This window comes from Scyliorhinus canicula, chromosome 14 (genome assembly GCF_902713615.1).
Source record: "Scyliorhinus canicula chromosome 14, sScyCan1.1, whole genome shotgun sequence".
Lineage (NCBI taxonomy): Eukaryota > Metazoa > Chordata > Chondrichthyes > Carcharhiniformes > Scyliorhinidae > Scyliorhinus > Scyliorhinus canicula.
The window spans coordinates 33,194,477-33,221,783 of NC_052159.1; the positions used below are offsets into that span (position 1 = coordinate 33,194,477).

General features: G+C 44.8%; 1 protein-coding gene across 4 annotated transcripts in view; it reads left to right on the forward strand.

The window, feature by feature from the left end:
* The window catches only part of tpte (transmembrane phosphatase with tensin homology), a 99,776-nt gene that overhangs the window by 61,837 nt on the left and 10,632 nt on the right, over positions 1-27,307 (forward strand). For all 4 annotated transcript variants that reach the window (XM_038818394.1, XM_038818393.1, XM_038818392.1 and 1 more), the window contains 5 exons: positions 9,660-9,741; positions 9,839-9,927; positions 18,689-18,750; positions 18,923-19,003; positions 19,653-19,758. In XM_038818394.1, the coding sequence (XP_038674322.1) occupies positions 9,660-9,741; positions 9,839-9,927; positions 18,689-18,750; positions 18,923-19,003; positions 19,653-19,758 (420 nt within the window). The remainder of the gene's footprint in view (positions 1-9,659; positions 9,742-9,838; positions 9,928-18,688; positions 18,751-18,922; positions 19,004-19,652; positions 19,759-27,307) is intronic.

A 27,307-nucleotide genomic window follows, 5' to 3' on the forward strand; every position in this document is an offset into this window, starting at 1 on the left:
TACCATGAGGTTTAGGATATTGTGGTGTAATATTTGGAGATAGTAATTTGGTGTAGCACAGAAAATCTTTTTAGTTGTATGGTGTATTAATTAGATCATGTTATGCCTAAGGTCTACAACTTTTTTTCTACCAAGACCGATTTTATAAAAGTATTTATACTTATTGTCAACAACTTGCTAATTACTTCTAAAATCTCTTGAAGTTGAGCCACAATAAATTTGAGAATGAACCTGACATTTTATTTGAAGAAAAGTCTAAATTTCCTACAGTAATTGTTTTTAATTTGGTTGGCTCTGCCAGCTCTGGAACTTAAAACGGCTCTGAACAATGTACAGTCAAAAGTTAACTAAAGCAAACACCTCCGGACTGGCATGAACAATCGCTCTGAGGGGGTTTACTTGTAGGGTTTGGCAATTCATATTATTTAAAAATAAAGTGACCAATTTGAATTAAACACCATTTTTATTCTGTTACAACCAAATGATACACTTGTTTCATGTATCACTTGCCATTGTCAGACATGTTGCAGATGGTAGGTAGCCATATCTGGCACCAAATGCATAATAAAAGTCATAGATGTTTACAGCATGGAAACCAGTTCTTTGGCCCAGCTTGTCCATGTCATCCAGTTTCTATCACTAAGCTAGTCCCACTTGCCCACATTTGGCCCATATCCCCTCTATACCCACCCTGCCCATGTAACTGTCTAACTGCTTTATGTATCATTTCAATCTACCTCTGCTTGGGTTGATCATTACACATCCATTGTACTAGGTTGACCCCAAGTAGATCCTGCTCAAGTGTTCTTTACACAACTGATTTTTTTTTTCATACACTGGGAGAGGAAAGAAATGGATCACCTTTCATCCTTTAAAAATAGGAAGAGGAGTAGGCCATTCAGCCTGTCAAGCCTGCTCTACCGTTTAATACGATCATGGCTGATTGGACACTTCTATGCCTCTTTACCCACACTATCCCCATAAACCTTGGTGTTATTGTTAATCAGAAATCCACAGATTCCTACCTTAACTCTGAGCTTTCACTGTCCTCTGGGGTAGAGAATTTCAAAGAATCCCCACCCTGTGTAAAGAAATTTCTCCTCCTCAAATCCTCTTTATCATTTGGTTAGGTTCAACTTTGGAAGGCCAAGGTAGCATGGCCACCTGCGACTATAAAGGAAAAATTTAGTGTTTGCCCAAGTGCATTTTACCCAAAAAGAGAAGTGTAAATCTCAAGGCCATTACCCACTCGGTTGACCACCCCTCAATCAAGAGTCATCCACCTATTCGCAATAACCTGCTTGTTATGCTCACCACATTACCAGAACCATTGTCATCCAGGCTACTTATCATAGGTTTTTAATAAATATTTTTTTAACTTAATTTTTCTATAACATTTAACAAATAACTTCTCACTTTTTCTACAACATTTAACAATCCTTTCCTCAACCTGAAAACAATTCATTCATTAACTAACTACCCCCTCCCATTTTAGCTGCTGACTGAAGTTAATTGCTTAATGCGGTACAAACAGATGCCATATTGTATTAAACCCCTCCTCATTCACTCTTAAATTAAATTTAACCTTCTCTAGGCTTAAACTTGAGTCTCCCAGGCATATTGAGGCACAGGGTGGAGAAACTGACCTCCCACCTGACAGCATCTGCCTCTGTCTGCAGCTCCCGCACGTCTGACACTCCAAACATGGCTCCCAAGGGACTGGGTCCTCGGTCCAACTGTAACACTGCTGACATGATGCTAATAAAGCTATTCCAAAAATGTGTACAGAATTGGCTGACCGACCCCGTGCACCTGTCACAAATGTCACTGGCTTGATTATGACATGGACAGGAGAGCTGCATGCTAGCGAGAAGGTAAAACTAGCTGCTTTGCCATCAATATTGCATTTGTCCAAGCATAATTGAGATCAGCTTTAAACTGACTCCAAAGATGAAGCTTGTGATTGTCGAAAGTATGCCATCATGTTGCCGACCTGAGGCATCCCTGCAGCAATTTGGTCTTCCTTGTGCATTGTTAAATATATCTCTCAAAAGGTCAGGTGTGGTGCTGGTTGACTATTCTGCAGTACTCCTTTCCGAATTAAAATCTCTCTTGGCCTACAGCAGCACCTGGAAGTGGCAGGTAACATTCATGCCACAAGTGACAAATCTCCTGAAAAGAGACCCACCATTTGCACATGGGAGTATACGGTGTGCTGTTTTGGTCCTCATACTTGAGGAGGGGTATAGTTGCATTCAGGCAATTCAGAGGAGGTTCCCTCGATTGATTCCAGAGATGAGCAGTTTAGGCCTATACTCCAGTTTAGAAGATGAGAGGAGGTCCAATTGAGTATACAAGATGATAAAGCTATTGACAAATTAGACATAGAGTGGATGTTTTCACTCGGGCAGTCTAGAATGCAATTTTTTAAAGCCAGGATTTAAACAGATTAGGAGAAATTACTTCTCCCAAAGTGGCTGAATCTGTGGAATTTACTACCCCAGAGTGCGGTGGATGTCCGGATTGAGTAAACTTGAAGAGATCGATAGATTTTTAAATTTAGTAATGGCTTGGAAGGTTGTGGAGTGGAGGCTGAGATGAGATCAACAATGATCGTATTGAATGACTGAGCGGGATCTAGGGGCTCAATCCTGCTCCTAGTTCTTGTATTGGAGGGAAGGAGTGTGGAATCGGGAACGGGTTACTGAGTTGGACGATCAGCCATGATATTGAATGGTGGAGAAGTCTCAAGGGGACAAATGGCCTGTTTCTATTTCTGTGTATCTCCTCTTGGCCCTCAAATGCCATTGGCGTTTTGGCATAGTCACTGCTTGATTGGACACGACCTGGATCAACCATATGGCCACTGGCTAAAAGAGCAAAGTGAATGAGTGGATCACCTGTTGACTACTCTAAAAACAAAATTAACCAACAAGAGGCTCAATTCAAGAGTCTGAGAAATGCCCCTCATTCACAACTGTCAATACTTGAAGCTTGACAGCATCAATCAGGCCCGTCATTGGGTTAATACACCGAACCTCCATGGGCACACTGTGGCTTTTGCATGTACACTTTATAGGATGCACCACAGCAATTTACCAGGTTTATTTTGAAAGTACCCTCCTTTCCTATGACCTCTATCACCAAGAAGGACGAGCAACAATGTTGTGTCAACATCACCTGCAAGTTTCCCTCTAGTGTCACACACCACTCTGATTTTAGAGGTATCGGCATTCCTTCATAGTCACTTTGTTAATATCCTGGGAGACCTTATCTATTACCATATATGGAAGCACCAGCAGCAAGGATGGCAATGGTTCAGAGAGAAAGCTCACCAAAATCATGGTCCAATTAGATTTAGACCACATCGCAAGGTTGATATTTTTGAACAACGGTAGGGATAGAGAGGTGATTTTGATGCAACTGAGATCTGTAGCATGTGAAGGGTTAGTTTAGTACTGCTTAGTCAACTGTTGTCAAAATGAAATGTTTAAGTATAATCAGCCTCTTGGTTTGATCACAAATAAGAGAGCATAGTAAACAAAATTACACTCCCTTCTGGGTACTATACCACGGTGGGTGGGATATTTAAGTAATGTTTGTCACTGAATTTTCTTATGCCGCAGTATTTTTCCTGCCCTTTTTTCTTTATCTGCCTTGTTCTTGTGACAACTCAACATAACATGAGCAACTGGCGCAAAATGCAGCCTACCCTTCAAGTGTATACAGTTATGGATTCTGTGAATTGGAAAAGTGTGCCACAGGATGAAAGCCGACTGATCTAACCATGATTGCATCAGAGGATACTGACTTAATGAGTGGTGATGCCGATTGAGGCATTTGTCACTACCGAAGTTTCAAACGCGACTGAGCTAAAAGATGAATCATTCCAGCAGCATCCTTAAAAGATGATCCTTGAGTCAGTTTTTACAGCACAGGAAGAGGCCCTTCGTCCTATCGTGTCCACACCAGCTGTCCAGCACCCATCCCGTTTTCCAGCACTTGGTCCATAACTTTATGTACCATAAGGGGCAGCAGGGTAGCATGGTGGTTAGCATAAATGCTTCACAGCTCCAGGGTCCCAGGTTCGATTCCCGGCTGGGTCACTGTCTGTGCGGAGTCTGCACGTCCTCCCCCTGTGTGCGTGGGTTTCCTCCGGGTGCTCCGGTTTCCTCCCACAGTCCAAAGATGTGCGGGTTAGGTGGATTGGCCATGCTAAATTGCCCGTAGTGTCCTAGTAAATGTAAGGTTGGGGGGGGGTTGTTGGGTTACGGGTATAGGGTGGATATGTGGGTTTGAGTAGGGTGATCATGGCTCGGCACAACATTGAGGGCCGAAGGGCCTGTTCTGTGCTGTACTGTTCTATGTTCTATAACATTTCAAGTGCTCCTCCTAAATACTTAAATGTTGATGGGGTTTCTGCCTTTTTTTCAGGCAGTAGAATCCAGATTCCAGCCACCCCTTTGTGGGGGGGGAAAAAAGGTTTTCCTCATGTCCCCGCTAAATCCCCTGTCCCTTTGACATCTCTGCTTCGGGGAAAGATTCTCTCCCAACCACCCTATCTAGGCGCTTCACAAATTTGTAAAACACCATTGGATCGGGCCCCCGCTCCCCTCCATCTTCTCTGCTGAAAGGAAACCAACCCCAGCTTCTCTGGGGTCTCTTGATATCTGAACTGCTCCAGCCCAGGCAATATCTTGGTGAATCTCCTTCACCCTCCAGTGAAATCATTCCTTTTCTATAGGTGGAGACCAGAATTGCACACAGTACTCTACTCTAGCTGTGGCCTAACTAGCATTTTATACAGCTCCGTCATAACCTCCCTGCTCTTTAATTAGCCACGGCATAGAATATATTTAAGTATGCCTTCTTAAATGCCTGTCTTGCTATCTTCAGGGACGTTTATACATGTGTGCCAAGGTCCCTCTGATTCCTGTACTTCATTGGGTCTGAATAGTTATTGCATATTGCCGTGCTTTGTTAGTCTCCCAAAATGCATCACCTCACTTTTCAAGGTAAAATTTCATTTGCCACCGTTCTGCTCTTCTGACCAGCCCTTCTATATTATCCTGCAATCTAAGTCTTTCCTCCTCACTATTTATCATGCCGCCAATTTTTGTCACCTGTAAACCTACTGATCATAGCTCCTACATTCGCTTCCCGATTATTAATGTACATGACAAGCAGCAAGGGACCCAGCACTGATCCCGTGGAACACCACTAGACATGGGCTTTCAGTTAAACAATCTTTGACCATTGTTTCCTGCCACTAATCCAATTTTGGATCCTATCTGCTCTGGATCCCATGGGCTTTTGATCAGTATTCCATGCAGGACCTTGTCAAAAGCCTGACTGAATTGCATGTAGACCAGTGTTTTTCAAACTTTAATTTTCACTGAGACCCACGTTCATTTATCTTTTAATGTCAAAGGAGAGCCTGCTTGCTCCTCACTATCTCACTCCAATCAGGTTCACAGAAATCCGGTGCAGAGTTCAGCCAGTTCCTTTGTGTCATCTTCATCTTTGAGAATGGAAAATCCAATCTTGTGCATTTAGGTTGGCATGAAGAGCAATAGCAACAAAATACTTAAATCAGCACTGGGTACTCCTGGGCAATGCTTGTTCATGCTGAAAGCTTCGTGGGCTGCCACAGGTTAAGTACAGAACCGTAGTCTTTTTGTTTGAGTCGGCTGTAAGTTACTAACTGACTCTGGGGTCTCAACCTCCAAAAGGAATTTTTCACCCACCACTTCTCTTTTCAAAATCTGAAACCTCTCCTCATTTGCCATTACTTCACTGCATAAAACACACATGGGCTTGGCATCCTTTTTTGCATTAGCACAATTCACAAAACCATATCTCAATAAAAACTCTTTATACTGCTTTGTTCCCGAGTTATGTTTCTTTGTAGGCTGGTCACCAGAGACCCTGGAGCTCTGTACAGAACACTGCTCTATCCTGCCCTGGATTCTCCCTGAACATCTCTCTCTAGCTGTTTCAGATGTGAGATCCTGGACAGTGGGTACTCTGCCTATTTTTATCTCTGGCCATCTCTTTCGTGTGACAAAATGATTCATCTTCACAGCCTTCTTGTCTTGCTTGATAATGGCTGGAAAATGGAAGAAATTCACCTCCTGCAAGTACGTACAGGGTACATGACCTGCTGACTACTGCTGCTTGTGGTCAGAAGACTGCACATCACCTCATTTATTGTTTGCATTTAAAAGGTGGCAGCGGCTGCCATTCTAAGAATGCCGGTAGCAGCCGTTGGATGCTTCTTCTGCGATCGGAACCATCGCAGGAACACCGTAAGCGACCACTCCGTGACCTTCCTGACACTTGCCAGTGATCCACCCATGGGTCACCACCCACACTTTGACAAACCCTGATGTAGAGTAGGTCAACTAGAACCTGATGGGGTGCATAATTAAAGATGGTGACTGTCTACTTTTCCAGTCCGAAAACTTAGCAACACTTCATTTCTTTTTTTTTAATAAACAATTTTATTGAGGTAGTTTTTGGCTTTATAAACAGTTAGACATCATCAGAAAGAAAGCAAAAATGTGCAAACATCCACGTACTTTCAATACTTCCATCGTAACATATTGCACAAGCCCGCTCCCCTCCCACCGGTACTACCCGCCATATTTTCCCTCCTCCTCTACTCTACCCCCCCCCCCCCCCCCAACCCCCCTGCTGACGCTCACTCTCCCGCAAAGAAGTCAATAAATGGTTGCCACCTCCGGGTGAACCCCTGCACAGATCCCCTCAAGGCGAACTTAATTTTTTCCATCTTCCGAAACCCCAAAAATTGCCACCCCTGGACTCATCACCACCCCTGTTTTTAGCACCTGGGACATGATCCCCGCAAATCCCTCCCAGTACCCCCTCTACTTAGGGCATGCCCAAAACATGTGAACATGGTTCGCTGGTCCTCCCGCGCACCTAGCACATTTGTCCTCTATCCCGAAAAATTTGCTCATCCGAGCCACCGTCATATGGGCCCGGTGAACGACCTTAAATTGGATCAGCCCGAGCCTAGCACATGTCGCGGTCGAATTTACCCTACTCAGGGCCTCTGCCCACAGCCCATCCTTCATTCCCCGCCTAGCTCCTCCTCCCATTTAAGTTTCAGTTCCTCTGTCTGGGACCCTTCCTCCCTCATGAGCACCTTATATATACCCGAGACTCTGCCCTCCCCTTCTTCCCTCCTAGAGACTATTCTGTCAAGGATCCCCATTGGCGGGAGGCGCGGGAAAGATGGGACCTGTCTACGAACAAAGTCCCGCAACTGTAGGTATCTAAAATCATTTCCCCTTACCAACCCAAATTTCTCCTCCAAGCTCCTCAAACTCGTGAAGCTCCCTTCCAGGAACATATCACCCACCCTTCCCGCCCCTGCTCGCCGCCATACTCGGAACCCCCCATCCATACTGCCGGGGGCAAACCGATGGTTGTCGCAGATTGGCGCCCAGACAGACGCCCCCACATGCCTCCTCCACTGGCCCCATATCCGCAGGGTCGCCACCACTACTGGGCTGGTGGTGTACTTGGCCGGCGGCAGCGGTAGAGGAACCGTGACCAGGGCTTCCAAGCTGGAGCCCCTGTACGAAGCCGCCTCCACCCGCTCCCAAATAGACCCCGTACCCACCATCCACTTCCTTATCATAGCGATGTTGGCCGCCCAGTAATAATTGATCAGACTCGGCAAAGCCAGCCCTCCCTCGCGCAACACTTCATTTCTAACAATGTAACTAATACTTGGGATGTTTCAGTAGTTTGTAGTTCAAACACTCGCCCTCTTGGCAGAAGCTACTAATTTGACCGGTCAGGCATAAGAGGCTAACACAAAGCAACTGCAGACATTCTTGCTCGTAATTATACCCCAAACTTTTCCCCAGGAAACTGCTGACCAAAGTCCATTTATAAACATTTTCCTAGTGAGAAGATGCAAGTAATCGCTGATACCAGAGGAATTCTGCGGCAATCTGTCATAGCACAAAAGACCTTCTAATAAACCACTCTAGCTGATGCGAGTGAAATGAAAATTGTGTTGGCAACATTAAAGTTGATAGAGTACATGTGTTATGGGAGAGGAGGAAAGCTGGCCAATTCATTGAATTTCAGTTCATTAGCCTTTTGTGACGTGATTTATCAATTCTAGTTCACTAACCCTTGGTTCATGACGTGATTGGTAGTGCAAGCTTCTGTGTTCATACAGTTGCCGTTTATAAAGAAGCAGATAGTTCGAAGTAATTCCAAGTATTTTAAAACGGTTTATTTGTCATGCATGCTGCAGGTGATCTAGTGTTCTCCCAACACTAAATTGTTTGCTGACAGTAAATATTCCTCCTCCTGTATCTCTCCAGTATTTTTATTGCTGTAGTTCCTGGAAACACTGTGATTCATTGGTCACTTGTGGCACAGAGGGATTCCATGCCAGCTCTCTGTAGAGCAAATCCCTTAACCCAGCAAGTCTATTCCCTGCAAATATCCAATCAATTGCCTATGAGGGTCGTGGAAGTGGAGATGGCGAGTTCCTGATCCTTGCCAGTTCCAGGATCTTGCCACTAACTATGTAAAAATCTCTTCCATTTCCCCTGTCTCTCTTGCGTAAAACTTTCTAATCTGTATCCCTTGGTCCTTGTACCATCAGCTAATGGGAACAGTTTTCCCCTGTCTACCTTGTCAAATCTGTCATTCTTGCATGCTTCTTGTCAAATCTCATCAATCACCTTCTTTTCTCCATGGAGAAGCCCAGTTTCTCCACCCTAACTAAAACCCTCCATCCCTGAAACCATTCTGGTAAATCTCGAGTGCACGCTCTGAAGGACCCTTGCACCTTTCCTTGAATGTGGTGAGTGAACAAACATGATGCATCTAACCAGAGCTGAAGGTTCAACAACTTCCTGCTTTTGTACTCTGTGCCTAAGCGCGCGCTCCATATGTCCCACCACCTCCAAAGAATTATGCAATGAACCCTGATGTTCTGTTCCAGCATACGCTCTTTACAGACTGTCTAGAATTGAGCCTAAATTGTGCCTTTTCATCTTTCCTACCAAAATTCATCCTTGTATTTCTCTATTAAGTTCCACCTGTCACTTGTCTGCCCATTCTGCTAGTCTATCTGTCCAATTGCAAGCAATTTATATAATCCGTTTGATTATCGTCTTTGCGGTATCGTTAGCAAATTGAAATTGTACTCTTTATTCCAATATCCAAATATAAGTTATTTAAATGTATAACATTTTTTGAAAGCCGTGCTCCAAGCACTGCCACTTGATGATCACAGTTGTCAATCATCTCTGGTCTGAAAAATAACCATCATTCACAACTCTCTTCTGTTCTTGAGCCAATTTTGTTTCTTCAATTTAGAGATCATCCTGAATGACTTTCATTTGTTCCTTTCTCTGAAAGTCTGGGGAAAGTTGTACTCTTAAGAGATATTGGAAGTGAATGAAAAGAAGAAGCTATATTCCAATGAATATTTCAGCTATTGCACCATAAGGTGGCAGCAAGAATTTAGGAAAATGAAACTAGAGAAGTGATTTGTAAAAGTACAGTAGGTTAGCCCCCATAGCAGTTGGTTAACACTATTGATTTTAGTTAATTTAAGTAATTTTCAATATCTGATTCTAACGGAGATGTTTCTGTGGTAGGTGAAAAAGGCTACAATCCCAGATTCTTCCATTACAGAGTGGAAAGAGTTTTCATTGATGACCACAATGTGCCTGCTCTGGAGTAAGTTATTTTGCCTCTTTTAAGGCCAGATGCTTTAGACAACCTTTCATTGCCTTTTGGTGTGAACTTTCAAGATTTGTAATGTTTTATACATCAGGGACATGCTGAAATTTACAGCGAATGTTCGGGATTGGATGGCTGCTGATGAGAAGAATGTTATAGCGATTCATTGCAAAGGTGGTAAAGGTAGGAGACATTCTGGTTAACAGTAGACATTTTTACACAATATTCAGATTTTTAATATTATTGGTTCCGCACAATGTCCTTTTTTACAGCTAGATAATGGAGAGAATCCAGTAATGGCTTTTTTTCATGCCCTCCTTGGAACCCAATTACTCGGCTCCTAACCTGGGAAGATAATTGGCTATTCAGTCCCTTGTCTGTCCTGTCATTCAACTAATTCATGGTTGATCTGCACCTCCACTCCATACGGTGGCACAGTAGCACAATGGTTAGCAATGTTGCTTCACAGCGCCAGGGTCCCAGGATCAATTCCCGTTTGGGTCACTGTCTGTGCGGAGTCTGCACGTTCGATCTGTATACCTTTTTACCCGATGTTATATACTTATCAAATTCAATTGATTTTTGGATGAGAGTTCTGAATTTTCACTGCTGTCTATGGGGAGGAGAAAAAAGTGGTTCCTGTGTTGCCCCAAATAGCCAGAGCTAATTAACATGAATGATCATCTCTGAGCAACCTGAAGAGACTGCGGGTCAAGGAAGTCTTAACAATGCACTTGGAAAAGCAGAGTATGATTATAACAAGTCGACATGATTCTACTAAAGGGAAATTATGCTTGACAAATTCATTTGGAATTTAGGGATGTAGTTAGTAGGGTAGATAAAGGGAAACAGTAGATGTAGTATACCTTGTGTGTGCATCCTGTAAGTGTTCAAGCGACTTGGCTATGCTCATAAAAGGAATGCAGAAAGTTAACATGCAGGTCCAGCAAGCAATTAGGATGGCAAATTGCATGTTTGCCTTGATTTCAGGGGTTTGAAGGGGCAAGAATAATGAAGTCTTGCTATTGTCATAAGATGAAACCACATCTGGAGTACTGTCCGCAGTTTTGCTTTTCACATTTTAAGAAAGGATAGTATTTGCATTAGAAGTGGTACAGTGAAGGTTCACGAAGTTGGTCCCTGGGATGAGGACGTTGCGATCTGATGAGAAGCTGAGTAAATTGGGCTTCTATTCTCTGAAGTTTAGAAGAATGAAGGGAGATCGCCTTCAGAACTACAAAATTCTGAAGGGGTTAATAGGGTGGCCACTTGAGAGATTGTTTCCATTAGTTGGGAATCTAAAACATGGGCACAGTTTCAGGAGGAGAGGCTGATCATTTAGGACTGAGATGAGGAGACATTTTGTTGAATCTTTGGAATTCTCTACCCCAGAGAGGTTGTAGATGCTCCAGTGTCAAATAGATTTAAAGCCAGTATAGGCAGATATTTTGGTGTCGCGGGGATGATATAATAATAATAATAATCACTTATTGTCACAAGTAGGCTTCAATGAAGTTACAGTGAAAAGTCCCTTATGGGTGGCAGGGTGGCACAGTGGTTAGCATTGCTGCCTCACAGCTCCAGGGTCCCAGGTTCAATTCTGGCTTCGGGTGATTGTCTGTGTGGAGCTTGTACTTTCTCCCTGTGCATGAGTTTCCTCCGGGTGCTCTGGTTTCCTCCCACAGTCCAAAGCTATGCAGGTTAGGTGGGTTGACTATGCTAAATTGCCGCTTGGCGTCCAAAAGTTAGGTGGGTTATCGGCATGGGTGTTCTTTCTAAGGGCTGGTGCAGACTCGATGGGCTGAATGGCCTCCTTCAGCACTGTAGATTCCGAATGGAATTTAAGTCTAAGATCGACCATGATGGTTGAATGGTTGGTACAGGCTCGATGGGGCATATGGATACTCCTATTTCTTATTTTTGGGATATTTCTCTGAAGGTTCTCCGATTTACTCATCTTCAATAGAAAAGTGCTTGGATTTTCGAAACTGGGAGCACTGTTTTGCGATGTGGGACAAGGGAATTTCACAATTTGAATGAGTCGTGCATGTTGTAGACCACTTGTTTTGGATTGGGGGGTGGGGAAGGAGTACCTTATTGAATTGGTTTGGGGGGGGGGGGGGGGAAGAGGAGCAAGAGGAGATCGGAGTGTTGGTATGAAATGAGTTTGCAGAAAATCCATGAACTATGGAGTAGTTCTGTGAACTAGACTCGGCTGACTTGCAAAGTTAAATGTCGCAGGTTACTTTGGTGGAAATAGTCTGATTTGGTCAGTTGAAAATCCAAATATAATATATCAATTCTAAAATGTCAAGGCGCTCAATGTGAATTTTTTCAATGGGGAATTTTACAATTTTCTAGGGGAGCAAGCCTTGGACAATTCCACCGTACAAAACCTGTGCCGCCTGCAGCAGAATAAATGGGACCATTTGGCTTAACTAACTGGACTATTTGTTTTTTTTGTCCAAATGTATCTGCAGAGTTGCAGTTTTACTTGGTAGTTATTTTAGAGGTCAAGAAGTGGTGTGAAATTGGATATATTTGTACCTCATTTGCCTGTAATGAAGAACACTATCTTGGGAAATGAACTTTTAAAAAGTGCTTTTTATGTCTCCTGAATATCCCAAGTGCTTCACAAGTCATTGTAGTGTAGACCGCAGCCAATTTACACATAGCAAGCTTTCACGAGCAGCAGAGTTCCTTTTCAAATGTTACCATTGAATGATTTAAACTCCCGAGAGCAGTGGGTCCTCAATTTAACATCCTGTCTAAAAGACAACACCCCTGATACTATAACAGACTTTTGTGTGCACCAGTTTGGTTTGAGCCTTCTGTTAATGTACAGAAAGGGCACTGGGTCATGCTGTTGTTTATCGAAAGACCTTGGCCAATGTCGAGGCGCTCTGGATGAAAGGGTGATGCACATCCTTTGCCTCTAGAAATTGTGTACATAACCTAAACTGTTCAGTGCACTGCTATACTACGAAGCTTAATGGGTAAAAGGGAAGAAAAGATGTTGGGGTAGTCATGAAATGGTTAGGGAAAGTCTTTGGCCTAACTGGTGTATGGGTCAGCAGCTGCATTGGTTTGAGATGTGGGGGTGGGAGAAGGTGGGCCATTTTCAAAACTTGCTAAACAAGATGGCAAGGACTGGAGGGTGATTGGTGATGTGACCAGGGGTTCTTTAAAAGGCAAGAGTGAGGCCTGTGGAGACAGCTGATCAAAGAAAAAGCAAGCTTTTAAATCCGTTAGAAGCCGGAGAGAGAGAGGAAAAAAAACTTGCTTGCTGTGTCACTTAAAGAAACTTCAGCTGGGAGGCAACAACATTGGCAAGACTCAACCCGACTGTAGCAAGTGAATTAGATGCAGTAGTTTCTAGAATTTTCTTTGGCCTTGATGAAAATTGAAAAGGTTCAACACATTAATTTTTGTGATTTTAAATAATGGGGAAAAATGTCAACTGTTTTGGTTCAACAAATGATCCCCAATCACTTTACTCAATTGCTTGTGCATTTGAGCTAAGTTTCCAGAAAGGAGGGTCTAATATCACTATGACGTATTAGCACACAGTTAAACAGTGTGTAACAGAAGTAAATTATTTGTTTATTATGCATTAATGATTTATTGGCCTGAAGTTAAATGCTGTGTTCCTGAAGTTCTGGTTAACAGAGCTAGTTCAGTGACCTGCTTGAATATTGGATTCTGAAACTAATTTACTATTGGAGGATCAAAACTTGAAATGAGCCACCAGCAGAAGAATTCATGCTGAGGGACTAGGTATGAGAAACTGAAGTAATCCTCTGCTAGTTGCATAGAATTTATTAAATATTATGGCGCAGAATATGAATGAGAAGGAAATGTGTGTTGTTCCACCAAACTTGCCTTTTATTGATACTTTTGGTGTCTATTTTTGGTTTGTGAAACTTAGAATTTTTGAAATTGGTGGCAGGAGGGAGTGGAGAATCTAACAGGAGCAGGAAAGTTGGAACGCTCCCGGTGGAACATCAGGGTGCAATTCTCTTACTGAGTGCTGGTGGTGTGGACACTTTTTTTTTGTTGCATTCGGTTGCATCTCATGAATGCTCATTAAACAACTGCCTGTCAGGCCTCCCAATCATTCACACCAGTGTGGAATTGCATTGGCTTGAAACCCAGTTGCTAAAGTGTGGCATGCACAAGGCAATTCTCTGATCACTGGAAACTTTAGAATGAGTGCAGCAGGAGACTTCTGCCGCAGTGCTGCGCTGCTCCTGATGCGCTGTACACCACCCTGCTGGAGCAAGGATAGTGAAGAAGGTTATATAAGACTGCAACAGGATCTTGATCAATTGGCCAAGAGGTGAGGGGAGAATGACTGACTGCCCTTGACATCAAGGCAACATTTAATAGAGTATGGCATCAAGGAGCCCTTGCAAAACCAGAGTCCATGGGAATCTGGAAAAAACGCTCCACTGGTTGGAGTCATAGCTAGCACAAAGGAAGGTGGTTGTGATGGTTGGAGGTCAGTCATCTCAGTCCTGGGGACTGGTAGTGTCCTAGGCCCAGCCATTTTCAGTTGCTTCATCAATGACTTTCTTCCAACACAGTCCGATGTGGGGATGTCCGCTAATGAATGTTTTTAAAAATAAATTTAGAGTACCCAATTATTATTTTCCAATTTAGCGTGGCCAATCCACCTATCCTGCACATCATTTGGGTTGTGGGGGTGAAACCCACGCAGACACTGGGAGAATGTGCAAACTCCTCACGGACAGTGACCCAGGGCTGGGATTCGAACCCGGGTCCTCAGCGCCATAGGCAGCAATGCTAACCACTGTGCCACCATGCTGCCCACCGCTTATGAATGTTATGCTCCATTCGTGACTACTTAGTACAAATGCAGCAAGACCTGTACAATATCCACGCTTGGGCTGACGAGTGGAAAGTAACATTCATGCCTCAAGTGCCAGGCAATGACCAACTCCAACGAGAGAATCAAACCATCGCCCCTTGGCATTAAATGGCATTACTATCACTGAATCCCTCACAATCCATATCTTGGGGTTACCATTGACCACAAACTGAACTGGATTGGCCATATAAATATAAAGAGAATGTTAAAGGTTAGGAATCCTACGGCGAGTAATTTGCCACCTGTACACCACTTGCAAGGCACAAATCCGGAGTGTGATGGAATACTCCCCACTTGTCTGGATGAGTGCAGCTCCAACAACAAGCTCGATACCATCCAGGACAAAGTAGCACTTGATTGGCACCCCTTCTACAAACATTCACTTCCTCTGCCACCAACGTGCACAATAGTGTATGCAATCTACAAGATGCACTGCAGGAACTCACCAGGGCTCATTAAACAGCACATTCCAAACCCGTAACCACTACCACCTAGGCGGATGTGGGCATCAGATGTCTGGGAAGCCACCACCTGGAGGTTCCTCACCACCCTGACTTTGAAATATATCATCGTTCTTTTGCTGTCAATGGGTCAAAATTCTGGCATTCTCTCCCAAACAGTACAGTACCTACACCACATGGACTGCACTGGTTCAAGGAAGCATCTCACCACCATCTTCGCATAGGCAATTAGGGAGGCAATAAATGCTGGCCTAAGATTTTCATACGCATGGAATGATTTTCAAAATGCAATTTATTTAATGATGCAGCACTTTCTTGACATAATCCGAGCACTATGCCTTGGTGCAGCAGCAATATCTGCAGCAGAGGCAGTCTGCTACCTGATGACAGTGACAGACGGCCCCTGGAGGGCCCCAGCATCATGAGGGTCTTCTGCTGAGAGCACAGTCACTGCTTGCACTGTTGGAGCTGGTGTGGGCCAAGTGGCCTCTGAGCGGCTGCATGTAGGTGACCCTTGGGAATATCCTGAATGGAGGCCCAAGGGTGACTGACTGACGTCCCGTTCTCCCCCCCCCCCCCCCCCCCCCCCCCCCGTGGGTGCCAGGTCCCCAGACTGACGCCTGGAGATGCGACACCTGAAGTGAGCTCTAGGTGCTTCGTGTGGGGCCATGGAGTGCATGCCACACAGCGGTCTCCATGGTGGTCACCAACCTTCCCATGGTGGGCTCTAGATGCTTGTATGTTGGAGCCACAACATCAGACAGAATGCTGACGGGCTCCTCCATCGTGCACTCTACTCTACTGAGAGGCTCTCGAAGCTCTACCTGATTCGCCTGTCACCTGGTGTTGCATTCCCACCAGAGAGCTGACAGCTGCTTCCGGAGGCTCCTCTGACGGGGACAGAGTAGGTGGCTGGTCTCCGGGCGATTACAGGAGACCTGGGCTGTCCCTGCCTCTGACTGCTGCAGGAACTTGTCAGTGAGGTGTTCTCCAGAAAGTCACCCCAAGTCTAACTTGAACTATGCCTCACTGAGGGAATCTCTGCACTGGTGGAGGGCGCAGGTGAGAGCTGTGGCTCTTCCTGAGTCTCTCGGCGATGCTGGGAATGAATATTTCTGATGCTCCTCCACTGGTCTGGGCTGCTTCTCACTTTTTAGTGCAAGTTTGGCCGTTATAGAAAAGAGAAATACTGAGCAGGGATGGAGCCGAGGTTGTGTGAAAGGCATGTCCCCTGTGTGTAGTGTATCTGCCCCAAAGGGACTGATGTTGTGCATCGCAGGACAGATGAAATGGTAATAAGTCTTGTTGAAGGTGTTGATGGGTGTCTCCTGCGAGTGAATGGGTGAGATTGGTGAAGAGTAGCGGTTTAGTACATGATGCCATGCTGAGTTTGATGGGGAAGGAGCTGAGAGGACTTGCTCTGATGGAGTGGATAAGATCATTAATCCACTTCCTGCATTGGATGGTGTCTTGAGGTTGGTTGGCAGCTGTGCTGATTTCACTGCCCAGCACTGCATTTAGGGCAGCAGACTAAAGTCCATATTAGCACCCCAACATCCATCACCTGGGATTTTACTAACTGTACAAGAGGGTCAGAAATTAGAATTCAGGATTTGGAGGAAACTGTTATGTTGCAAATGGCACACTATATAAATCATCAACTAATGCCATCTTCTGATAATGGGATGATAGCTTCCTATCAATTTTACCCCTCCATTTGCATGTTGAAGTTTGAACAATTTGTCAGAGTGACACTAACACACTTTTCTGGTGAGCTGTCAGCAAAAACAACTGTTTGACTGTTATGGGCCAGGGTTTAGAGAACAACAAAGTATATCATGGAGTTCAACTGACCCACAACTTTTAATAGAGTATGAGGAGCACAAGGGCCCACTTTCCAGGTGTTATGCGATAGAGATCTTTGAGTATTTCTGAACTAAACAATGTTTATTCTATGAATCCAGTTAACATTTTTTAAACACACAGTAAACACCTTATCAACTACCAACACAAATACCACCCCCCCCCAAAAGATACAGTACTCTATAGGTGACCCTTAGTAACTTTCCTAACAACATCCATAAGCCAAACGCCCTTTCTTCCTACAAAAACAGTAGACTTGCATTCCTTACAGAAATGGGTATCACTTTGAAATTGTCAAGTGATCTGGAGGCATTCTTTAGCATGCAGAGAGAGAGACCAAAATACACCACCTTGGTTTGAATGCAGCTCCCCAACTGAAAACCAAAAGTTAAACTAAGAGCCACAAAACAGCTTCCAGCTCAAACAAAAATAAAAAGCAGAGCCAGAGCCCAGCACCACCCACACAATGACATCACTGCAGCCACTTGAGAAGACGAGCATTTCTAAAAGTGACATTCCCGTGACACTGTTCTCGTGATCTCGAGGAATCTTGCCATGAAATGATGGTCTTGTAAAGGAAAAACACATTTATAAACAAATAGTCTCAAACCAAATTTAAGGTTTACTAATACTGCATTTACTAACTAAAAAGGTAAGAATGAAACTTTGGGGAAATAGTAAGTGGGAAATGGCATAATGAAGGTTCCATTTCTGTGACAAAAGTGGGCAAAAGTTTTAGAATGAAGGTTATGGCAGAATTTGTGTAATTAAGGCTAGAAAGAGTAACTTCTGAGTACCTTCTCTGTAACTTTCCTATGAAATTCCTATTCCTAAGAAATTCCTATAAAATTATCCATTAACATGAGAATACACTTCCCTGGAACCCCACCAGGAAAAAAACTATTTATTTTCATCTAGTGCTGACTGCTGAGAGAGTGTTCCCAGGTAAGGGGTCTGAATATAGAAGAGATTCCTTCTATATTCAGACCCCTTACCTGGGAACACTCAGCAGTCAGCATTGGGGGAAAAGGAGATAATTAGGGGTAATCCTGCAATTGTATCGAAGAATGATGGTTGCAGTGAATGTGTCAGAATTGGAATTCCTGACATTCTGCATCTCGTCTTGGCTCCCTGTGACTACAGATCCCTAGGATTACAAAATTTGCTCATCAGTGACCACTGGAAATTTCAAATGTAAAACAGTGCTCTAAAAGCAATATACTGCAAATGCTGGAAATCTGAAATAAAAACTTGAAAATGCTGGATAACCTCCACCGGACTGGCAGCATCTGTGGAGTGAAACTGTGTTAATGTTTTGAGTCTGAGTCTGTCATACAGCCTCTACTTTAACGGTTTCACACTCTCTCACTCGCCCTACAGATGCTGCATTCTCTGGGGTTTTTTTTTTGCACTCAAAAGATGCTGTATAAATGATTATTGGAATGTCTTAAATCTAGCTTGAAATAATTTAATGTTGGACAGAATCTTGCAATGAACTTTAATCTAGAATGGGTTGACCCTTTTTTTTCAAAAATCACAATTAAAATGTTCCTATGGCTTTTTGGTTATAGGGCTGTAACTTGTAGTAACTGATGGAGATAATGACCTGGTGTGTGAAACAACAGCTAGTTGGGGTTATGGTGTAGTTTTTCCATTATCCCACAACCATTGTTTAAATTCTGTATCCGGTTGGTTTTAAACTACAAGTTTATCTGAATTTTGTTTTTAGGCAGGACTGGAACAATGGTCTGTACCTGGCTGATTGACAGTGATCAATTTGAAAATGCAAAGGTAAACTAATCTTGTGGGAGAAGTTTTGCAACATTTTCTGTGAACTTTAGTTGAGACCTTTTTTGCACACTAATCATCGTAATTTAATTGATTTAAGACTTGGATGATGTCTGCATCCTCAAGTGCATTAAATAACTATAATCTTGTAATATTTTTGTCCTCTTTCTAATAGGAAAGTTTAGATTATTTTGGAGAAAGAAGAACTGATACAAGTGTCAGTTCAAAATTTCAAGGGGTGGAAACTCCCTCCCAGGTAATATTCAAAATTAGATTGTTTTATTATCGCGCCTCTTTTTTTTTGGAGGGAGTAGGTGTTGCTCCATTCCTAATGTATTAGAATGTCTGGATTCTACGTGTTGTTCAACTTTTCCTATGCTATCCGTTGCAAAATTCCTTCATACCAGAGCTATATTTGACTGCATATTCCCAAGTATTATCACTATTCCTTCATACCAGAGCTTTATTTGACTGCATATTCCCAAGTATTATCACTATTCCTTCATACCAGAGTTTTATTTGACTGCATATGCCCAAGTGTTATCACTATTCCTTCATACCAGAGCTTTATTTGACTGCATATTCCCAAGTATTATCACTACTGACAAACGTAACATGCCAAGTTTGAATCCACCTACATTCGGGTCGGGATTTTCCATTCCCACTAATTTCTGCCAAAGGTCAGTGGACATTTTGCTGGTGCGCCAAATTTTTGCATCTCTGTGGCAGATCCCGCCAATATGGAACTGGAAAATCCCAGCCTAAATTCCTGAATCCCTGACTAGAGGAACAGTTTATTACTATACTGCCCAAACCTAAGATCTACCCTGAAAGTTGTATAGAAAAGCAAGTTGCTGAAGGATATGTCATGATGCACGAAATTTGAAACTTCTCTTGCCTTACAGAGTAGGTATGTTGGCTATTATGAAGTAATGAAAAATGAGTACAAACGGCAAACCCCACCACAGAAGAAGCTAAAAATGAAAAGCATACGGATTTATTCAATTCACGGTGAGCTACTTTCCATACTCCTAATGGGCATCTGCTTGATTTTGATAATAGCATCCTTGCCTCAAACAGAAGATATTCAGGTTTATACTGTCGGCACTTTGCTATTCAACATTACTGATGGGTTGAGTTGAGGCACAATATCTGGTGTTCCATATCTATTGTATGTAACAATAAAATTCTATTCTGTATGAGCTTAAGAAACTAATGCTTTGTTTTCTGGGGCAATAACCTTTCTTTGTGCACAGTGATCGATTTGAGAGCTCAAAAGTGAATTTCCCTCTAGTTGGGAATTCTAGTTCATACATGTCAATTCTCCAGTGTTTATATAATGCCGTTTCGTGATCTCTGGCCATCCACCAATGTTTTGAAGTGAAGAAGTACTTCTGAAAGTGTAGTCGATGCTGATTTATTTTGTATTGTCCCTCCGTGTTCTTCCTACCAAAATGAATTTGTAGTTTGCTGCATTTAATTTAATCTGTCGCATGTCTTCCCATTCCACCAATATTTATTTGAAAGAGCGAGGGTCGTAACACCCGAGCCCCTGGGGACCTCCACTGCAAACCTTCCTCTCGCCCATTAATCGCCACTTCCTGTCACTCAGCCAATTTTGTATCCATGTAGCTGCTCAGCCCAAATGCCTGTTAATTTTGTCCCTCATTATTATTGTTTGAAAAGTTTCCCCATCGCTGAGGTTAAACTAACTGGCTGCAGTGGTTGCCTATGTAACAATAACTAACGTCAAAGAAGAATCCATTAATTACTGCTTTTAAGCATTCGGGCAGAGGGACTGGTATTATCAAAGTGTTTTCTTTATTTGCTGTGGTTTGTTTCTGTGATATTGGGTAAAAGGCAACAGATCCTGTAATTGTGTAGATAGCTTCCTGCCTTGTACGCATTTTTCTTTTTTGAAACATCTTAAATCCAAGTTCTTGAAATTCAAAGTTTTAATAAATTACTTAGATTTATGTAGTGCTATTTACTACATCTGAACTCCCCAAAGTGCTTTACGGTGAATTGAATCTATTTTTGAAGTGTAGTTACTGGTTTAATGCGAGAAACATCGAGAAGGTGATGTACACTGAGTAAATTCCCCGAAGGAGCATTTCAATGATGACCAGTTATTGAATGATGGTGAAGGGACACCCAAAGTGACACCACTTCTGTTCTTCAGATTAATGGCACGAGATCTTTGCTTCCATCGGACCTCGTCAGTTTAACATCTCCTCTGAAGCACGGTGCATTCTTTCAGGGATATTTAGTTAAAGGTTGGAATGCAGTAAGTGGTTGGACTTCCTCACAGCGAGAATCATGATGGACGGGTGGGTGGGGGCACTTAATTTGGTGCAATGGGAAAATGAAATCATCTGCCAAAAGGCGGGAAGTTAGTTTGAAATTTTATTCTCCCAATGTTCGAGGCAAGCCGAGTTGCGTGCTGTGCGTAGTGTTGGAATTCATTCCCATTCAATGAATGCTCATTAATAAGCCAGAATCATGTTTCCCCTCCAAATATATAATCCCCACCAGCGGTCAATTCGAACATTCGGTTTCACTGCAGTAAATAAGTGGCACGTACCTGGCGAGTTCCACTTTTTCATCACAACTTGAGGTCAGCAGCTGCTGCTATTTTCATCTTCCTTTTTAAAATTATTTATTTTTTATAGTCTTTGTCACAAGTAGGCTTACATTAGCACTGCAATGAAGTTACTGTTAAAAGCCCCTAGTCGCCACATTCCGGCGTCTGTTCGAGTACACAGAATTCAGAATATCCGAAATACCTAATAGCACGTCTTTCAGGACTTGTGGGAGGAAACCGGAGCACCGGGAGGAAACCCACGCAGACACGGGGAGAACGTGCAGACTCCGCACAGTGACCCAAGCCGAGAATCGAACCTGGGACCCTGGTGCTGTGAAGCCATAGTGGTAACCACTATGCCCTCATGCTGCACACTATTACTGATGTATAATGGGTACCTGTAGTACCATCTATGCTGAGGTTGGGCACTGGAGGCATGGAAGAAACTAAGCTATGCTTTCTCGGGGTCAATGCAGGCCATGTGAGTCCTGTACTAGGGCAGTGACAGTCATGCGTAGAATTGTGTATATAGGGCAAGGCCAGTCAACTAGGGCATTGTCATGTTAGTTTGGGGCTTGGTACTGGCACGCAGAGGGCACGGTCACATTCAGAGGAGGCATTTGGATCTGCCAAGTTGGTCATTTTAAAGCCATGGTTGTGTATTGGATGGTTTCGATGAGTGGGTGGGGGCTGGTCTCTGCAGGTGGCCTTGGAAGGGGAGGGATCAGGTTAACAAAGGGCATGGGGGCATCAAAGATTGAAGAGAACATTGGGTGGAAAAAACAGGAATATCCATATGAAATGTGATGGAGTCAAGGGTAATGGGGGCAAACTGAATGGTTACAGCAGGGAGTGGAGTTAGGAGGCAGTATCTGGTGAAGGATGGGAAGAACATAGTGGGTGACCGGGAAGTTGGAAGGTATTGGCCATCTTTGGCTGTACTGAATAATGATGGGATTAGAAAACCCAAGTATTGAAAAATACCAATATGGAAAGGGTTTCAAAGTGTGGGGGAAAAGGGCACCCTATTACTCCTTGAACAAACCATGAAGAACAAGGCTCGGCTGATTACTGATTTTGAGGGTCAAATTCTTTCTGAAGGAGCATGACTAGTGGTACGCATTTATGTGGAAATTCTTTGGCTGCGCTTTTTGTATTCATTCATGGGATATGGGGTTTGCTGACTGAGTTGGTGTTTATTGCCAACCCCTAATATCTCTTGAAAGTATTGGTGAGCTGCTGCTTTGAACCGCTGCAGTAGGTACACAGTGCTGTTTAGGGAGAGTGTTCCAGGATTTTAACCCAGTGAAAGAATGACTATATATTTCCAAGTCCGATATAGTGAGTGCTTGGAGGGGAATGTGCAGCTGGTGGTCCCATGTGTCTGCTTTCTTTGTCCTATCGGATGGTGGAAGTCATTTGGAAGGTGCTGCCGAAAAAGCCTTGGTGATTTCCTGCTGTGCATCTTGTAGACCATACACTGCTGCGACTGTACGTTAGTGGGAGTGAGTGTTTGTGGGTAGAGTGCCAATCAAGTGGGCTGCATTTGACTGGGTTAGTGTCGAGCTGCTTGTGGTGTTGGAGCTGCACTCATCCAAGCAAGGGGAGAGTATTCCATCACACTCCTGACTTGTGCCTCGTAGATTATGGACATGCTTTGGGGAGAGGAGAAGAGCATTACTCATCACAGGATTCCTAGTCTCTGACCTGCTCTTGTAGCCACAGTATTTATATGGCAGGTCCAGTTTAGTTTCTGATCAATTGATATTGATCATGGGTGATTTAGTGATAATGCCATTGAACATCAACGGCCAATGGTTAGATTCTCACATTGGAGATGGTTAAATATTACTTGCCACTTATCTGGCCAAGCTTGGATAATGTCCAGGTCTTGCTGCATTTGGAAATAGACTGCTTCAGCATCTGAGGAGTCATGAATGGTGCTGAAATTTGTGTAATCATCAGTGAACATCCCCACTTCTGACCTTAGAACATAGAACAGCACAGAACAGGCCCTTCGGCCCTCAATGTTGTGCCGAACAATGATCACCCTACTCAAACCCACGTATCCACCCTATACCCGTAACCCAACCCCCCTTAACCTTACTTCTAATGGAAGGACGATCATTGAAGTAGCTTGAGATGTTTGGGCCTAGGGCACATGGTGTGATTGGCTATCTGTTCCTGACAAGGGCTTGAAAAAAGGGATGGAGGTTAAATAATTCAAGGTCCACAGATGCTTGACGAGAGCTACCTGCAACCTCCATACTCCCAGTCCAATGGTCATGGCTTATAAGATACAAATTATTGCTAGGCTGTCCAAACATATTGTCTAGGCTCATGGAGGCTGATTGACAATTGCCTGCCAGAGGGTTCTCCCATGGTTGCCAAGACTTTTTTTTTTAAGAATGTGGAGCCATGTTTTGAAGGGGACCTCCAGGATGGGCTTCACTTACAAGGGTAGCTTGGGGATGCCAGTCTAGACAGGCCAAGCTCTGGCATCCTGGCTTGGAGATGTGGGGAAAGCTGCAATTAATTCTCAAATAGATTTCATTGACAGATGCATATTTAACGAGCTGGACACCAGACTATTGCATGTGTTCAGCCACCTCACTGCCCAATGAGAAACACTTTATCACCCTCCACCAGACATGGTCTCCAGAATGAAAGATTCTGCCCAATATAGCAAGATGTCCAGAAACACGTTTAGAATAGAATAAGAATAGCAAGTCCATTTCCCTCAACTGTGTATTCTACAGCATGTGCCAGGTGGTCGAATGGTTGATTTTCATTCCTTTTATCTACAAATTCACACAGTTGCTTAATCTTTTGTTTTTAGGTAGTTGTGGCCTTGAGCCAGAAGAGGACACAGCTGTTATATTTCAAATGTTCTTAATTATTAAATGTGTGCGGATTGAAGAAATGTGAATGTTCTATTTGGATGTTGAAGCAATAGTCAATGCTGATAGTTTGCCCTCCTGGCCTTAATACTTTAGATTTTATTCCACCTGGCAAACGGCTATTAGTTTTTGTAAATAGGTAGCACACATAATCTCAAATGTAATACAATTATACATGGCTCTTTTTTTTTTAAAATAATTTTTATTGAAAGAGTTTTTCCATACAAACATTTACCCCTACTAATTTTTAAATTATTTACAACATAATCCCTCTAGGCAAATATCCCTCCCTCGCCCGCCCTCTCGCGCGCACGAGGCCTCCCCCCCCCCCCCCCCACCCCCCCAAGCAACAACTTAACAAACAAGGCAGCCTACAGTTTCACACATGAGCAGCGAGCAGACTTGCCCGCGTTACAGTCGTGCATGTCCCCCCACGACCATTGCTGCCCCCCCCCCCCCCCCCCCCCCCCCCGGGTTGCTGCTGCCACGTCCCCGAACGCCTATCTCTGATCTAAAAAGTCAAGGAAAGGTTGCCACCGCCTGGAGAATCCCTGTACCGACCCTCTCAGGGCAAATTTGATCCTTTCTAGCTGAATATAGCTAGCCATATCGTTAATCCAAGTTTCAACGCTTGGAGGCCTCGCATCCTTCCATTGAATTAATATCCTTCGTCGAGTCACTAGGGACGCAAAGGCCAGTATTCCGGCCTCCCTAGCCTCCTGTACCCCCGGTTCTACCCCGACCCCAAAGATCGCAAGCCCCCATCCTGGTTTGACCCTGGACCCCACCACCTTCGACACCGTCCTTGCCACCCCCTTCCAGAACCCTTCCAGCACCGGACATGCCCAGAACATATGCACATGGTTCGCTGGGCTTCCCCGACATCTGACACACCTGTCCTCACCCCCAAAGAACCGGCTCATCCTTGTCCCCGTCATGTGAGCTCTATGCAGCACCTTAAATTGAATGAGGCTCAGCCTCGCACACAAGGAGGAAGAATTGACCTTCTCCAGTGCATCCGCCCACGTCCCGTCGTCTATCTGCTCTCCCAGCTCCCCTTCCCACTTGGCTTTCAGCTCCTTCCCCGATGCTTCCTCCGCCTCCTGCATTATCTTGTAGATGTCCGATATCCTCCCCCCTCCGACCCAGACCCCCGCGAGCACTCTATCACTCGCCCCCTTACTGGGGAGCAGGGGGAACCCCTCCACCTGCCGCCTAGCAAATGCCTTCACTTGTAAATATCTGAACATGTTTCCCGGGGGGAGCTCAAACTTCTCCTCCAGCCCTCCCAGGCTCGCAAACCTCCCCTCTATAAACAGGTCCTTCAGCTGCCGTATGCCCACCCTGTACCAGCTCTGAAATCCCCCGTCGATGTTCCCCGGGATGAATCTATGGTTCCCTCTTATTGGCGCCGCCAACAGACCTCCCTTTTCCCCCCTGTGTCGCCTCCACTGCCCCCATATCTTGAGGGTGGCCGCCACCACCGGGCTCGTGGTGTACCTCGTGGGGGGGAGCGGCCATGGTGCCGTTACTAGGGCCCCCAGGCTTGTGTTGCCACAGGACGCCCTCTCCATTCGTTTCCAAGCTGCCCCCTCCCCTTCCATCATCCACTTGCGCACCATCGACACATTTGCCGCCCAGTAATACCCCGAGAGATTGGGTAGTGCCAGCCCTCCACTGCCCCTACTCCGCTCCAAAAAGACCCTCCTCACCCTTGGGGTGCCGTGCGCCCACACGTAGCTCATGATGCTACTCGTCACCTTTTTGAAGAAGGCCCTAGGGAGGAAGATGGGCAAGCACTGAAATAAAAACAAGAACCTTGGGAGGACCGTCATTTTGATTGACTGCACCCTCCCCGCCAGCGACAGCGGTACCATGTCCCACCTCTTAAATTCCTCCTCCATCTGTTCCACCAGCCTGGAAAAGTTCAACTTATGGAGGGTCCCCCAGTTCCTTGCCACCTGCACCCCTAAGTACCTAAAGCTCTTTTTCCTGCTCGCTTGAAGGGGAGTCCCCCAATTCCCTCTCCCTGGTCCCCCGGGTGTATCACAAAAACCTCACTTTTGCCCAAATTTAGTTTGTACCCCGAAAAGTCCCCAAACTCTGCTAATAGTTCCATTATCTCCGGCATTCCCCCTTCTGGGTCTGCCACGTACAGCAGTAGATCATCCGCATACAGCGATACCCGATGTTCCTCCCCTCCCCTAGTCAGTCCTCTCCACCCCCCTGAACCCCTCAGTGCCATCGCCAACGGTTCAATCGCCAGTGCGAAAAGTAAGGGGGATAGGGGACATCCCTGCCTGGTCCCTCGGTGGAGCCCGAAATACTCCGACCTCCTCCCGTTTGTCACTACACTCGCCGTCGGGGCCGAGTAGAGCAACTTCACCCACTTAATAAACCCTTCCCCAAACCCAAACCGTTCCAACGTCTCCCACAGGTACTCCCACTCCACCCTATCGAATGCCTTCTCCGCGTCCAGCGCTACCACTATCTCAGCCTCCCCCTCCACTGCCGGCATCATAATTACATTCAGCAATCTCCGCACGTTCGTGTTGAGCTGCCGCCCCTTCACGAACCCCGTCTGGTCCTCATGGATTACCCCTGGCACACAATCCTCTATTCTAGCTGCCAGGATCTTTGCCAGCAACTTGGCATCCACGTTCAGAAGCGAGATAGGCCTGTAGGACCCGCACTGCACGGGGTCTTTATCCCGCTTCAATATCAGGGAGATCAGAGCCTGCGACATTGTCGGGGGCAGAACCCCCCCCCTCTCGCGCCTCATTAAAGGCTCGTACCAGTACCGGTCCCACCAAGTCCACATTTTTCTTATAGAATTCCACCGGGAACCCATCTGGCCCCGGCGCCTTCCCCGCTTGCATCTGACCTATTCCCTTGACTAGCTCCTCTAGCCCTATTGGCGCCCCCAGCCCTTCTACCAGCCCCTCCTGGACCCTTGGGAACCTCAATTTGTTTAGGAAGTCCTCCATTCCCCCTCTCCTCGTCGGCGGCTCAGACCGATACAACTCCTTGTAAAAATCCCTGAAGACCCCGTTCACTTCTTGCCCCTTCTGCACTA